Source organism: Motacilla alba, chromosome 2 (genome assembly GCF_015832195.1).
Source record: "Motacilla alba alba isolate MOTALB_02 chromosome 2, Motacilla_alba_V1.0_pri, whole genome shotgun sequence".
NCBI classification, from domain to species: Eukaryota; Metazoa; Chordata; class Aves; order Passeriformes; family Motacillidae; genus Motacilla; species Motacilla alba.
The window spans coordinates 118,138,411-118,152,956 of NC_052017.1; the positions used below are offsets into that span (position 1 = coordinate 118,138,411).

The window sequence follows — 14,546 nt, forward strand, 5'->3', positions numbered from 1 at the left end:
TGTGCACTTCATGCAAAATTAGAACTGCCTGTAAGATTTGGAAGGCAAGACTCAGGCAAATATATGTCTGGTCTCTTCTATATTCGTTCCTAGTGATTAAAACTGAACTTGCTTTTTTTGGACCCTTTCTCCCAGTCCCTGTCAAGAGTGAGTAATTCTGTGCTTTAGTAGGTCTGAGAAACTAACAAGTGACTTCACACTCGGAATTGAAAGTATCCTAGGAGTTTTGAGAGTCTGGAGAAGATTATTTTTGTAATTATGGTCCAAGTGTGGTGGAGCTTGCTGATATAAGGATACAGTTTTTCAGAGGCTTACCCACATGGGAGAGCTGGATTTTGTTAGCTTCTTCAATCAGCTGTATGTAGTTGAACTGGATTTGGAACTATCAAGTCATCTATTTAGGGAAGATTTTGGTTTATAAAGCAACTTACAGGAATATACTGTGTTTCCCTTGTGCATGTTTTATTTTCTTTTATTGCAAGGTCTCTTACCTTTATTGTCATCCTTCTTCCTGTGCTGATCATAAGGAAGAAAAGTTCCATCCTGTTTAAAATATATGCTCTTGTATTTCACCTTCTGGCCTGTTTGCCTTTAAACAGAATTACAATCTGTAAAGCTAAGGATCTTGCTAATGAAGGCCTTTGATCTTGCCTTTGTCCTTCCCCTATTTTCTGAGGATGGAAAAGTAGATAACAAGATATGGAAACCAGTAAATTATGAGACTTTTGAGTAGGGGAAAGTTGAGGACAAAATCAGTGACATCATGCCACAGTTAGGTGGGAAGTCTGCATACTTGATGAACAACTTTGCATCTTTTATACAATCAGTTAAGGATTAGGGTGCATATTGAAAATGTGTGCCTATTGAAGGTGCTGGTAACTGCATTTGATGAAAAAAATATCTTCTGCTGTGAGATAGGTACTCTTTCATAATCACAAATAGCCTTTTAGCGAAGATAACTGACATTTTGTTAGTAGTGTTTGAATGCTTGTTCAGGCCAGGTGTACACTTCAGATCAGAGGGGAAGAAACAAATTTTTCATGCTTTGAATTCAGTTGACATTATAAAGTCAAAAAAGGGTAATAAGTTAACATTAACCAAAACTATGAGTCCAAGTCAGTTTCAGGGCATCCCAGAAACAATGGTATCTACACATAACCAACAGGAGAAAAATCCTCTTGTTTCTTCATTTTGAAGGGGAATAATCAGTAAACAATCAGTAAATGAGAAAACCATGGTTTTCCATCTAGTAGGAGATATTTCTGGAAATCATAAGGAATTATAGAATCACAGAATGGTTAAGGTTGGAAGGGACCTCCAGAAGGCATCTGGTCCATCACTACTGCTCAGACAGGCTCACCTAGAGCCAGGTGTCAAGGCTCTTTAATACCTTCAAGAATGAAAGATCTCTAAGTCCCTTCAGAGTATCTCAAACAGTTATTTATCATATTATTAGGATCACTTGATGTTATTTATAATTTTATTAAGAAAGGCAAGCATGATCTTACCTCTTTAAGAAAAGTATAAAATAGTAAAACGTAAAAGCGTATGTTCTGTTTATATTTCACAGAGAAGAAGACAAGCAACAAGAGTAAAAATCTCATAACTAGAAGGGTAGAACAAATTCTAAACAAAATCACAATATGTTAACAAACTGCTAAAATCGTGTCCTCAGTTTAGTGGATGAACCTGTGAGTATGTGGGATGTGAGAAGCTTTATATATACATCATGAACTACTTGAATGTATTTAGTAGTCTCTGACAAACACATTAGAATGAGGTTTCATTTAGGAGCTTCTACACTGTAGGAAACTATTAATGATTTACATTCCACGTATGGAAAATTAACTTTATTTGAATTACACTAACATTTTTTGAAGCCAGATATTTCTGATGGTGGTGATCATGATGATATAACTGTAAATTCACGTCTTCAGGACACATGACTTTTGTCAATTGGCTTATGAGGGGCATTGTTTTAGAACACATCATGTTAGTATTTTTTTTCAATTCTATATTGCTGATGATCTGAAATTGACATAGAGTCTATAAAGATGACTTCCCTGATATCTATTGATCATCTAGCCCTAAATGTGTTCTTGTTACTGAACCACAAGACTAGTCATCATGTAGAGAATTTTTCCCTTCTTCTCTTCAGCCTGAACTTTAAAATCGTGTTATTCTTGCATGAGATCAATGCTTGTGATTTATTTTGAGATCAACATTTTTAGATAAGCTCAATCAAACCTTTAAGGAAGATAATTTTATCTCAGTGCTACAGCTGTTATCTGATACTGCCTTTGCCCATAAAATCCACTTGCTTTTAGTATGATGTATGAATAATAATACAAAATAATATTTTCTGAGATTGAAAGAGGAGCAATATGAGCATAAATATTACTCTTCAATTATAAACTGGGGCTTGTATGGCCAGGAGATCACTGCTACTTTTAAGTATCTTTTTCCTGCAGATGTTTTAATCACCTTTGTGAAAGTGTTTGCCATTCTGATTCAACCTCCCGTAGGTTTCAGGACTGGAGTCTCTTTTAGAGTTACATTGTCCTTTTCTTTAGTATTTGGCTTGCTTGACGTTTCTCTAATACTATTGCAGAACTGGGATTTGTGTGTCTGTCATCTTGGCTATGGAACTTTCTAGTTCTTAGTACAAGGGGGTTGGCGTTTGTGGGACAGCAGAACATGAGCTATGACTCTCCTTGGCTACTGAGTGCTGTGGACTACCCATTTTAACCCACCTATTGCAGTGTACACCTTCACCTGAAGAGTTCTGCAGTTTTGATTATTCTCTTCTGAGATGACCCTGGCCTAGGAGAGTTTCTGGGACATAATACTGATTGGGTACTTTGTATTTAATTTCTCTGTGTTTGCATAATTCATTAGTCACTAAACCTAATCCTGAAACCTGTATTCTCTGTTGGAGCTGCTCAGAAATTTGGATATAGATATTCTGCAAGTCTAAAGCAAAGATTATTTTGCTAGGGATTAATTATTTTTATCTTTTTTAAAAGCCAATATGAGGAGGAGGGATTAAATCCGTGTTTTCTAGATAGTAACTATATAAGATGTATATTGTGCTCCTATGTTGATGTGTGGTGCCTTGAAGAGATGACAGTTTATCTTGTTTTAATACGGCCAAGTGTTGGGAGGAATATTATCCTTGTTCAAGGTGGATACCACTACAAAAAGTTTAAAGTTGCTTAATAATATCAGGACATACACTTCTCATTGGTAAAAACTCTGAGGTTTCATTTCAACATGTCCTCACAGAAAATCTCTGAGTTACTACTGGAGGAAAGTGGTAAAATGACTCTCTGTAGGTAAAGGAATATTATAAGAATGTCTATTATGACAGTCAATAACAAACATATTTTAAAGTTCCTACACAGAAACAAGTGAAATTTTTAGGTTTTTGTGTACTTTTTTAGGAGGAGGAATGCTTTGTTTGGTGCAACCAGAGCAACCATTTAATGCCCTTTATAATCCAAGAATGGTGTGAAAGAGTTTCAGTTTTCCTTGTTTTCAATACATGGTTCATTGAGGGACTAGAACCTACAGTGCTGCTTGCTGCAGTATGGCCCAAGGTTTTGCCATGGGAAATGCAAGCATATCTAAGGTGGCCTGTCCCACCAGAAGAACATAAGCTTCCCCTGAGAATTTGGACTTGGAGAATGCATGGGGCAGTGAACTGCTGGACAGTTGATACAGGATACAATATTTCTGTGTTTGTGCACAAAGCTGCAGAATTTGTAATGGTAGAATAAGAATGCTGTTTCTGTCCTGGAGCTTGTTACAGAACCTGTGATATGCACTATGAAGTTGACAGTCCAGCCATCCAGAAGTTCCCTGGCCTGGACTGATCCTGAGAATGAATTTTTTCAAGTTAATCAGAGTTGCATTGAAGTTGTCTTAGTATGTCTAAACTTTGAATGTCAAACGCGATGTGTCAAACCCAGACAGCTTTGTTTGGCAGGTAGGAAAACTGGCTGTTGGGAGCTCTGTGGCCATCTTCTGGATGTTTAGGAAAATGCATAAATATCTCCTTGAATATTGAGTTAAATAGTGGTAGTCTGACATACATTGAAGTAGTAGCATTTTATTTTCTTATGATTGGGTGCACATAAGTTTTCTCAGGTGTACATTGTGTGTTTAGAAAAATGCAAGTCTTAAAAAAGCCCCCCAACAAATTTCTATTGTATGTTATTTCTTCCTGTAATTATTTAAGAACTACAAATAAAAGCAAAAATGGTAGATATCTCTTAAGTTCCAAAACTTTCATTCTTACCAGAACACCAAATATGTAATTTGAGGTGTGTATAGCATATGAAAATATTGCCAGATTATAAGCTGCTGTAAAGCTGATCAGGAATAATGCAGCAGTAAGGCATTTTATACCTTGCCATTTTGTAGAATCATAGAATGGTTTGAGTTGGAAGGGGCCTTAAAGTTAATTTAGTTCCACCCCTTTTCATGAGCTGGGACAACTTTCACTCTAGATCAAGTTGCTCCAGGCCCCGCAAAACCTGGGAACACTTCCAGGGATGGGGTATCCACAACTTCTCTGGGCAACCTGTTCCAGTCTTTCCCACCCTCACAGTAAAGAATTTCTTCTTAATATCTAATATAAACACAGCCTCTTTTAGTTTGAAGCTGTTCTATAACTACATGCCCTTGTAAAAAGTCCCTCTACAGCTTTTTGTAGCCCTTTTTAGGAACTGAAAGGTGCTATTAGGTATCCCCAGAGTCTTCTCTTCTCCAGGCTGAACAACCTCAGCTCTCTCAGGCTGTCTTCATAGGGGAGGTGCTCCAGCTCTCTGAGTACTTTCATGACCCTCCTCTGGACTTGCTCCAGCAGGTCCATGCCCTTCTTTTTTAAGGAGCTCCAGAGCTGGACACTCTCCAGGCGGGGTCTCACAAGAGTGGAGTAGAGGCAGAGAATATCTCCCTCGACCTGCTGGTCACACTGCTTTCGATGCAGCCCAGGGTGTGGTTGGCTTTCTGGATGTACCTTTCAGGTGCACATTGCAGAGTAATGTCAAGCTTCTTGTTTTCCGACACTCAGCAGTCCTTCTACCCAGGGCTGCTCTCAGTCCATTCTGTGCCCAGCCCATACCTGTGCTTGGGAGTGCTCTGACCCACGTGTAGGACCTTGCATTTGGCCATGTTGAACTTCCATGAGGTTGGCACAGCCACCCCACCTCTCAGTCCTGCCAAGGTCCCACTGGATGGCATCCCTTCCCTCCAGCATGTCAACTGCACCACGCAGCTTGATGTCATCAACAAACATGCTGAGGGCGCACCTGACCTCACTGTCCATGTTACTAAAATAAACAGCACCCATTCCAATACCATCCCCTGAGGAATGCTACTCACCACTGGTTTCCACTTCGACACTGAGCTATTGACCATAGTTCTTGGGAGTGTGGCCATCCAGCAATAACTCTCTGACTTGATCCACCCATTAAAGCCATGTCTCTCCAGATTACAGGCAAGGATTTTGTATGTAACAGTGTCAAATGCCCTGCACAAGTCCATGTAGATCATGTCAGTTGGTCTTTTTCAAAAAGACCTGAACTTATGTGGTGCCTTTTGTTTTGAAAATTGATTTTATGCTGTTGAATTGAGAACATCAAAGTCCAAAAATCACTTTTCAAAGAGAAATATCACTGAGTGGAGAAATTAGGTATTGGATAAATAAAGCTCTTCTGCTAAGAAGCATATGCAAAAGCTAGGCATTTTAAGGATTCATGGAATTGTTGTTAACAATGTTCAGTTTTCTTTGAAAAGAAAATTAATTTCTTGGTAAGCTAGAAATGAAGCAGAATGTCCTAAGCAGAAAACCTGTACTGTGGAAGATACATATTCTAGACGCAGAGGGATTTTATTTTATTAAAATATAATGCAAAAGTTTTGAGAGGTGGCTTTTACGTCAGAGAAGATGCTGTAATGCTGTATTGATATACATCTTTATTTCTCCATACTTACCATTGTGCTGCTGCAGATTGTCATAGGGATAGAAGACTGGGAACAGAAATCTAAGATAGCCATGTAAAGAATGGTTTTAATAATCCATGCTAATTTTAAGAGACAGGACAAACAACTGATTTAGTATTTTAAATATAAACAATCTGTAAGGTAAATGGCTAATACAGCATGAGCTACACTTTTTAGGCAATCTGCTTAAAGTAGACATGATAATAGTAATTAAAATATAATAAGTTACAGGTTGTAAGTTTTAACTTAATAAATGTAAGTCACAAGTTATAAGTTAATAAATTACATTGTTATTACATTGTTTGTTAGATATATTTCATTTAGTTGTAGCATGCCAAACCTTTCTTGCAATCAGACAGTAGATTGTTCTTCCAGCCCTCTTCAAAAACCAAAGCTAATGACAGAATGAGTGTTCCAGCTGAGAGAGGCTGTGCTAGCATTAACAGCCCCTCTCCAGATTTGTTGCTGATCAGAGATGGCAGTAGTTGTGGCTGTGGAGCATTTCTGAAGGACTGTAGAAACATGTTCATACCAATTATTTCATTGTTCAGCACCCTTACAGCACAGAGGGTTTTTACTATCCTAAAGTAGAAACAAGTGCCCTGAATTTGTCTTTGTAATTCACCACACAACTGAGTTGGCTGGATACTTGTGATGCCTGATCAAATTTCAGCACCAGTAATTACTTGTAAAAGGGAGGATTTTTGTAAAGACATCAGATTGGCAGCTAGCTACCTAAATAATTGCCGCATTAAACCTTGCCCATGAGCCTTAGCTGATACTAGGAATCAGACTTTTCACCGCTTTAGTTGCAATGGTTAGTAAGAGTGGTTGGTCTATTATACAGTTGTCAGTCACCTTATGATATAAAACCATGGCAAACATCTGTGAGAAACAGCTGCTATAAGAGGAAAGGTTAAGCATACTCCTTTATTTCTGGAGGATTTGCTTTTGACATCAGAAGACCTCTCCCAACAAAGTCAGGAGAGCAGTTTTAACAGTCCACTTCTTATCTGCTGCTCAGTGTCTTTCAGCAGGACAATGATGATGCAGCTTTAAAACTTCCGTTCTCTCCATTTATCATCATGCAGAGTCAGGCTTTAAATGCTCTAAGCTGAGGGAAGTCAGAAATTGTTGTTCATAGTAACTTTTATTCTAACAAAGCTATAGGATTTAAGGTTGAATAAACTGGATGTGTCAGTTTTTCAGGTGTTAGGACTTTTTTTGTGATTAGGATAAAGTTTTGATGGAAAAGGCTACAGTTTGAAGAAGTGACTAAATTGTCAGATTGAAAGTTTTTAGTGTATGGGCATTTTGGCTATACCTATGAATGTTTTACTTAAAACTGCAATGTTGTTTCCATTTAGTATTTTCATGGAATGGGCTTTCCCTTTGCCTGTAGTGTTCTGTAATTTTATAATGCTGTTTTCCCATTTAGAGTATATAAAAGGTAAATAAAAACAATTATACAAAGTGCAGAGAGCATAATCAATTACTTTTTGTCCCCTATACAAAGAAGTGACAAAAGGGTTTTCTTTTTGAAAAATGCTGATATCTGGATACTAGCAATTACATGAACCAGAGATAGCAACCATTGTTACAATTTCTTTATAGAAATTCAGCTATTTAAAATTGTCAGTGTATTATTTGAAAATAAAGTAACTGACAGTAACCTATTTGACTACTGAAAAGTTATGTGTCTGTTAAGGGTTAAGAAACTAACAGGAATCCTAAATACTCCTGTACAATAACGATTACTATCTCTAGGTTTGTTCTCAGGACTCCACTGTGATGCAGTAGTGTCTTGGAATGAAATAAGTGTTTTTACATCCAATGCTTTTTGGGATTATTTATCCTAGTCTCTGCTAATGGAGTTGTGCTATCAATGACTTAAAGAGTACTGTTAATATTAATGAGGGTCAAGACAACAAAAAGGTCTGTGTGACTGACATGTTAAATACCACCTCCAGAAGACTCACCGTGCTAACATTGCTGTAACAAGCTCCTTAAAAAGTTTCTTCCCCAGGATCCCTTTTCATTTCTTTTGATGCCACATTAGAGACAGAGAGCTAAAAAGAGTTTGCAGGTTCAATTCTGTGATTGCAAAGATCAAAGATTTTTAAATTTGTAAAATTTTATTTTGGCAACATGTCCTCAGAAGCTGCTAATTCTCTGCATGCTTGTCTAAAAGATACAGTTCATTTTAGTGTCTTGCTACTGTTTGCAATTTAGTAAAGAAGAAATTTGAGGCATTCTAGTCAATTCAATTACTCAGTTCAGGCTCTTCTCTAAATTCAGAGTAAGTTCTTGGGAGCAATAGGACTTACACAAAGCATTTTACTAAAAGCACACTCAGATCATGGATGTTTTAAAATTTTATGTCTTACATGTAATATAATCAGAGAGGTTAGTAGAGCTTTTTGAGTGAGACATATAGTAGTGCGTACCGTTTTTTCCATACAGCTTTTTCTACTTTGTTCTTTTAGTACTGATCTTTGATAGGCAACACAGACAACTGGGTAGTAAAAAACATTTGGCATTTTTTGGAACAAATTTTAGGAAATTACAGGATTACCTTTTATATTTTCGTTTACCTTACTTGAAAATATATTTTTTTAAGGGGTGAGTCAACACAAGATAAAATTGCCCTTCTGTCTGCTCCCAAGTAACAAATACACATTCACAGGGATTTGTCAAAGCAGAAGAAAAGGGTACCAATCTTCAATACAAGGAAAAAAGCCTGTATCAAAACCAAATAAACTATATTAACATTATGGGAAATTGCTAAGAAAAATTAATTTGACTGTTTAGAGAGTATATGTGGCTGTAGAATGGATTGACCTTGGTTATGCAAAATGCATCCATGTGATGGAGAGCTGGTTGATGTTATCCAGGTTTTCAAAGATGAGGTGAAATGAAGCTTGAATTAGATTTTTACTACCTTCAAGAGTGAAATTATTTTCTCTCTAGATGTCTATTTGGGATTCAAGAAATTCATAACACCTTTATGTGTGGATGATGCAACCTGGCTATTATACTCTATGGGCATTAGTATTGTGTCTGGGCTAAATAATAGTCAGAAGTTATTAGAAACTGGCTAATTGTGGTGAGGGATAGAAGGATTAGTCAAAAGTGATCTTTTTCAATTTGATCCACTTTAGTACTATTGAATTACTGTAAATATTTATTAAACTCCTGCCATATTTCTTATGTGTTGATGAGGTCTTTAAGTGATAATTGCAGTTTTCTTACCACTTTGTTCCTTTAAAATCAGAAATTGCTGTAAGGAATTAATCTAAACTGAGAATTAGCCAAATAGAGTTAATGATGAAAAACACAGTAAAACACCCCCCAAAATTAATGTAGTTATGGTATATGAAATAGTATAGACTTATATATGTATCAGCTTATGTATTACCTTATACTGCTGCGCTCTTTAGTGTGATTTTAGAAAGAGTAACTCTCTACTCAGCTGATAATACATATTTTGCAATATCATCTCTTGCATTTCATTGAAGAAGGTGTCTTGATAACATGATATGAGTTAGAAAACAGTTTTCAAGTGTTTGTTCTTCTTGTGTATGTGTATTTTACTTATTTTCACCAGAAGAAACTTTTCTTTGGTTTTGAAGTTTTAATCTGAAAATGTTTCTTATCAAATCTCTTAAGAATCTAAGAGATGCTTGATTCCAGTCTATCACAATTTTCAACATGGAGCACTCCTTGTGATATACTGATGTTTGTAAAAAGTTATAAGTTCTGAGACCAACTCTGCATATTTAATGTGCTACAGAATAGAAATAATTGAAACATGACATGATGGAAGCAACATAGGGAAACCTTGGGCAGGCATCTGCCGAAAAGATGAGCAAATACACAAGTTCTTGTTCAGAGGATTTGGGAATTCTATTTGCATTCTATTGAGAAATTTTACTTTATTCTCTGAAGTTCCACCTGGTTTTAAAGGATCATTTCCACTTTGTATAGTGAAGAAAGAGCGAAATGTCCATATTGCCCTGTAATTGCAGCATAATGTGTTATGCATGCTGGTCAGGGTGAGATTTGCATAATAATATGTCCACTGGTAAATCTGATATTGCTGATACAATTTTAGAAAGCAGATAGATGTATGCTTAAATTTATTGTCACTTTACTGGCACATCTGCCATTTTAATTTCCGTAGTTTTTTGAAAAGTCATTTTGATAATATTGCAGCTGAGGAAAATGAAGAGTGTATTGTTTCCAGGCAATTTCACTAATGGAACAAGATATGATACATTGTATGGTACAGCAGCATGCAGAGAACAGTATGTATAGTTTTCAGATTTAACCTTACTTTTACTTACTGTACTAAACGACGTGTAGAAAGCATTTTTCTGATTTTTATTTTCAATCTGCTTTGTTTTCAGGCATTGCTATTTCTGATGAACTCGATAAGGTAAGACTGATAAAAGATGTCTAATGAGCGATACAAAGAGACAGATGATTCTTATAAGGCACATGCCACTGTCCTGGCATATGCGTGTCTGTTCTGTTAGGTTCAGAGGAAGTTTGGGTATGGAAAGCTGTATGGGTAAGTACAGTATATGCAGATACATTAAGATCTTGACCAAGGATGAGCTGTCAAGTGTGGAAATAAAAAAGGGACTGAGTTTAGGAGACTGCTAGTGAGAGCAGAAATACCACAGAAATACTTTTGATCTTGACACCATCTTTGCTTAATATAGTCCGTTGGATTACTTTGTGTACTTTTGGAAACATTTAGCCTTGAATACCTTTTATTAATGAAATTAAATTCTGCATTCCCAAATATGATTTGTGAGAATACTTTGAAATTATTTTTATCGCTCATATTTACTCAGGAACGCACAAGGCATAAAGATCAGTCTTTGCTGAATGCAAAAATGGTGTCTTCAGTTCTGGCCATTTTTGATACCTTACATAGTTAACATGAATTTTAATTCAAGATGTAATAAATTATACACTGAAAGAGTAATCAAGCTAGATTTATTAAAGTACTTACGGAGACAGAACCAATTTTTCTTTCCTATTCTCAGCAGTGAGCAGCAGTCTGCTTCTAGTGCCAAGAAACTTGCATTGTGTTCTTGGTGTCAGAAATCATTGCTGTCAGGAAAATGAGTTCAAAAGGTATATAAGACGCAGGAATAATGCCTAATATAGAACACTTTGTTTTTTTAAATAACTTTCGTTTCTGCTGGTGAAATGAGGACACAATTCATTCTGACACAAGTGTGTCTAAAAGACCTTCACTGTGTTCTCCAAGGAAGGCCAGTTAGGTAAGACTGATAAATGTTACCATGCAGTCAAGTGCATCTGTGTCTGCCATCTCCAAACTGTGGCCTAAGTCTTCCCACTGTTTCCATAACTGGGCTCAGAAGTGATGGTAAGCACAATTAGAAAGTCCTTCCATTAGAACTCTCACCTCTAAGAATACTTAAGAAGAACTCAATTTGTTATGGTTTTGTTGTTGAAAAAACCCTCAAAGATACTCTTTGAGGGAGGAAGAAGACAATTTAGGCTAGAGCCTGGTATCACATACTTTTTACATATATGTTTTAGCAAATAATTTCTGGTTGGTTTGGTTTTTTTTAAAACTATGATATCTTATTGTTCAGAAACATAAATGTTTTTTAAATTGAGTTATTCAATGTGAAAACTGAGATGGAGAACATAATTGGGGAATTTCCATAGGATGCAGTTTGAGTGAAAAGTCAGGGTTTTTTGTTACTATATACTTTATTTTTTATAATTTAAAACTGGAGGGTGGTAGGCTTGAAAAAAAAAAAAAAACAACAACTTGGAATTAGGTTATATACATTGAATGTTCTTGAAGTCAAAAGCTACTTCTACAAAAACCCCAAACAAAGAAACTCTCTAGCATGCACCAGTTGTGCAGTACAGCTCAACAGGATTTCAGCATAGATTTAGAGAAGAAGAGTGATTTTTTTACCTCCATGGTCTTTAGTGAACTTCATTTCTATTTCTTGTTTGACCCTTTAAGGATTTTTAATTAATGTAAAATCTAGTCAGTTTTAAGAATGTAAGCAGGGCCAGGACCATTCTGTGGAATCCTGCATCCTAGGAATGATCCCTTACACAAGCTAATTCGTGAAATGTTCCTGAGACTTGTTTCTACATGTATTATTTGTCTTGGGCCAAAAGCAGCTGAAGACAAGCTGATAATAGTTGTTTTAACATTAAAGAGAATTGGTTCTATTTCACCTGAATGTGTTCACAGATGATGTTTATTTTTCAGGTATAAATGTAGTCAAGTTTTAATTTTTTAATACATGCTGATTCTAGAGCTTCCTTATCTAAACTGCAGCCACACTGAATAATTTTTGGAATCACATTCATCTGTGGTTTGGATGAACAATTTAACTCATCAGGTGCATGTCTTTGGACTAGAACAGCATGGCCAAACTTGGCACTGGATTCTAGTAAAAAAACATCAGCATTGCAGAGATGTTATGAGAGACATATAAAATTCTTCTGTGTTCTCTTCCTTGCTTTACTTTCTTGATGAACAGGAATATTTTGGGGAACTAAGACTATGACAGAGCCCATAATTATGCTGTTTTATCTATGGCTTAGATTATGAACCTAGAGAAAACAGAGAATGCATGTGTATGTTTATTCATTTTTGATTCTTTATTTTTGTTTCTGATTGTCTTTTTTTTTTTTAAAAAATCTTTCTGGGTTCAGTAACCTCTAGCTGCCTTTGTCAGGGGAGTACTTAATCAGCATTTTTGCTTGATGTAACTCCCCCTCCAAGTAATCCAGTTAATTAGTTAGTTGCTTAGTTACTCTAGCATTTGGATTTGGAAAACCAGTTTGCTCTGAATCACTTTTGTGAAAGAGTGTTTCATTTAAATGGATTCTTGTCAAATATCTCCTAGTATTAGCTTTTTGTCAGTACTTGGAGCTTTTGTACAAGACAGTAATAGAGAAAATACAGGCACACAAGGTGAGTCTTTCAGTCAATATGGAATTTTCCACTTTGACATAATCTCCTAAAATTTCTGAGTTCACTGGTAACCTTGCAAAAAAAAAGCCAAAAAAATCCTAAAATTACTGCAATTAAAATAGGTTTATTGTAGCGATTACCTTCTTTTTCATTTACTTCAGGCTTGCAGGAGCGTTCTGTCTCTCTTGATGATTCAGCCTCTGTCTCTAGGCCATGGAAGCTATGTAAAATCAGAAACTGGCACTGCAAGTACACTGTGTAAGGAAAGGAAATAAGAAGGGATGCCTTGTCAGTCACATATTTTAAAATGCAGATTTAATATAATGCATATTTCTGAACTGACTCACCCTCATTGCCACTGAAGAGAAACTATTTGAAGGATTTTAGGAAACTGCAGACTTCCATGCATAATGTCAAGGGTTTAATGTAAACAAAGAAGAGCTAGGATGTTCGCCTTTTTTGATATTCACAGAGTTCTAGGCTGAAAAAAAAAAAAACTCTAGAGGAAAACATTGAAGAATGAGACCTGTCATAACATTGTGACATTTGTCTGGAATTCCCAGTGATACCTTTCAGTCACTTTAGACACTTATAATGGGAGATACTTAAGTATTAGAGATCCAGAGTTAGACCCAAGTGAAGATCTAAAAATTAATAGTAAATTTTGACCCTCAATGTTAATATTTTTTTATGCTGTCTAGGGCATACTTTCTTCTTATATGTAGTATTCTAAAATGAAAACAGGTTACACTTAATAAAATAGAGCAAACAACTATTCTTAAGTCATAAAAATAAACAGATTTCTTTTCATCCCAAAGTATTTCTCACTATGGAGATTCCCTTAAAATCCATATCAGAAAATAGGAATACTGAGCTTTTTAAGTGATACGTAAATAAATTAATATAAAAATGCTGTCCTCTCAGGTAGAGGTTGCATTCAGCAGCCACATCTCAGCCCAATGTGAAGAGTAGAATCAGCTGTCTGTCAGCCTTTCCCTTCTTCTCCTTTTGTCCCCATAAAGGAAGCTTGAGTGTGTCAGTTTGGTAGCCGCTGATGTGGATAAGTGGATGACTCCTGGACTGCACCATGAAATAGTCCTCTTTGTTTTAGTGCAGATTTAAATACCTACCTGTACTGAAAATATTTCTATGCACACTAATGTCACTGTCAATATCGTCTGTTATTTATGGGTAAATATAAATTAGAAATTAATTAAGATTCTAATGTATGTATGAAAAAAAGCAATGAAAACTATAACATCCTGGTTGAGAACAGAATACTTCTCAATATTTTGCAGCCTTTAAAATAGACTGCCAAATGAACATCCTGGTGTTCTGAATAGAGCTGTCTCTGCTTCTCCGTTTGGTGTTTTCACTGAGGCTGCTTGTGTAGTTGAAAGGAGGACAATAAATTAGGTCACTGAAACCATTGTGTACTAATCTAACACAACTCAAAAAGGAAAGCAAGGTGATAAAGTGAGGCAAAGCATCACTATGTAATGTAAATTACATTTCTGTTAAGTAATAAAAATGCTACTTTATCCTTAAA

At 36.0% G+C, this 14,546-nt stretch overlaps 1 protein-coding gene across 5 annotated transcripts in view; it reads left to right on the forward strand.

The window, feature by feature from the left end:
• Positions 1-14,546, forward strand: part of C2H8orf34 (chromosome 2 C8orf34 homolog) — a 147,888-nt gene that overhangs the window by 37,317 nt on the left and 96,025 nt on the right. For all 5 annotated transcript variants that reach the window (XR_005255943.1, XM_038129131.1, XM_038129127.1 and 2 more), the window contains one exon: positions 10,419-10,447. Coding sequence is in view for 4 of the 5 variants with exons in the window: in XM_038129131.1 (XP_037985059.1) it covers positions 10,419-10,447 (29 nt within the window). In the remaining variant the exon portion in view is untranslated. The remainder of the gene's footprint in view (positions 1-10,418; positions 10,448-14,546) is intronic.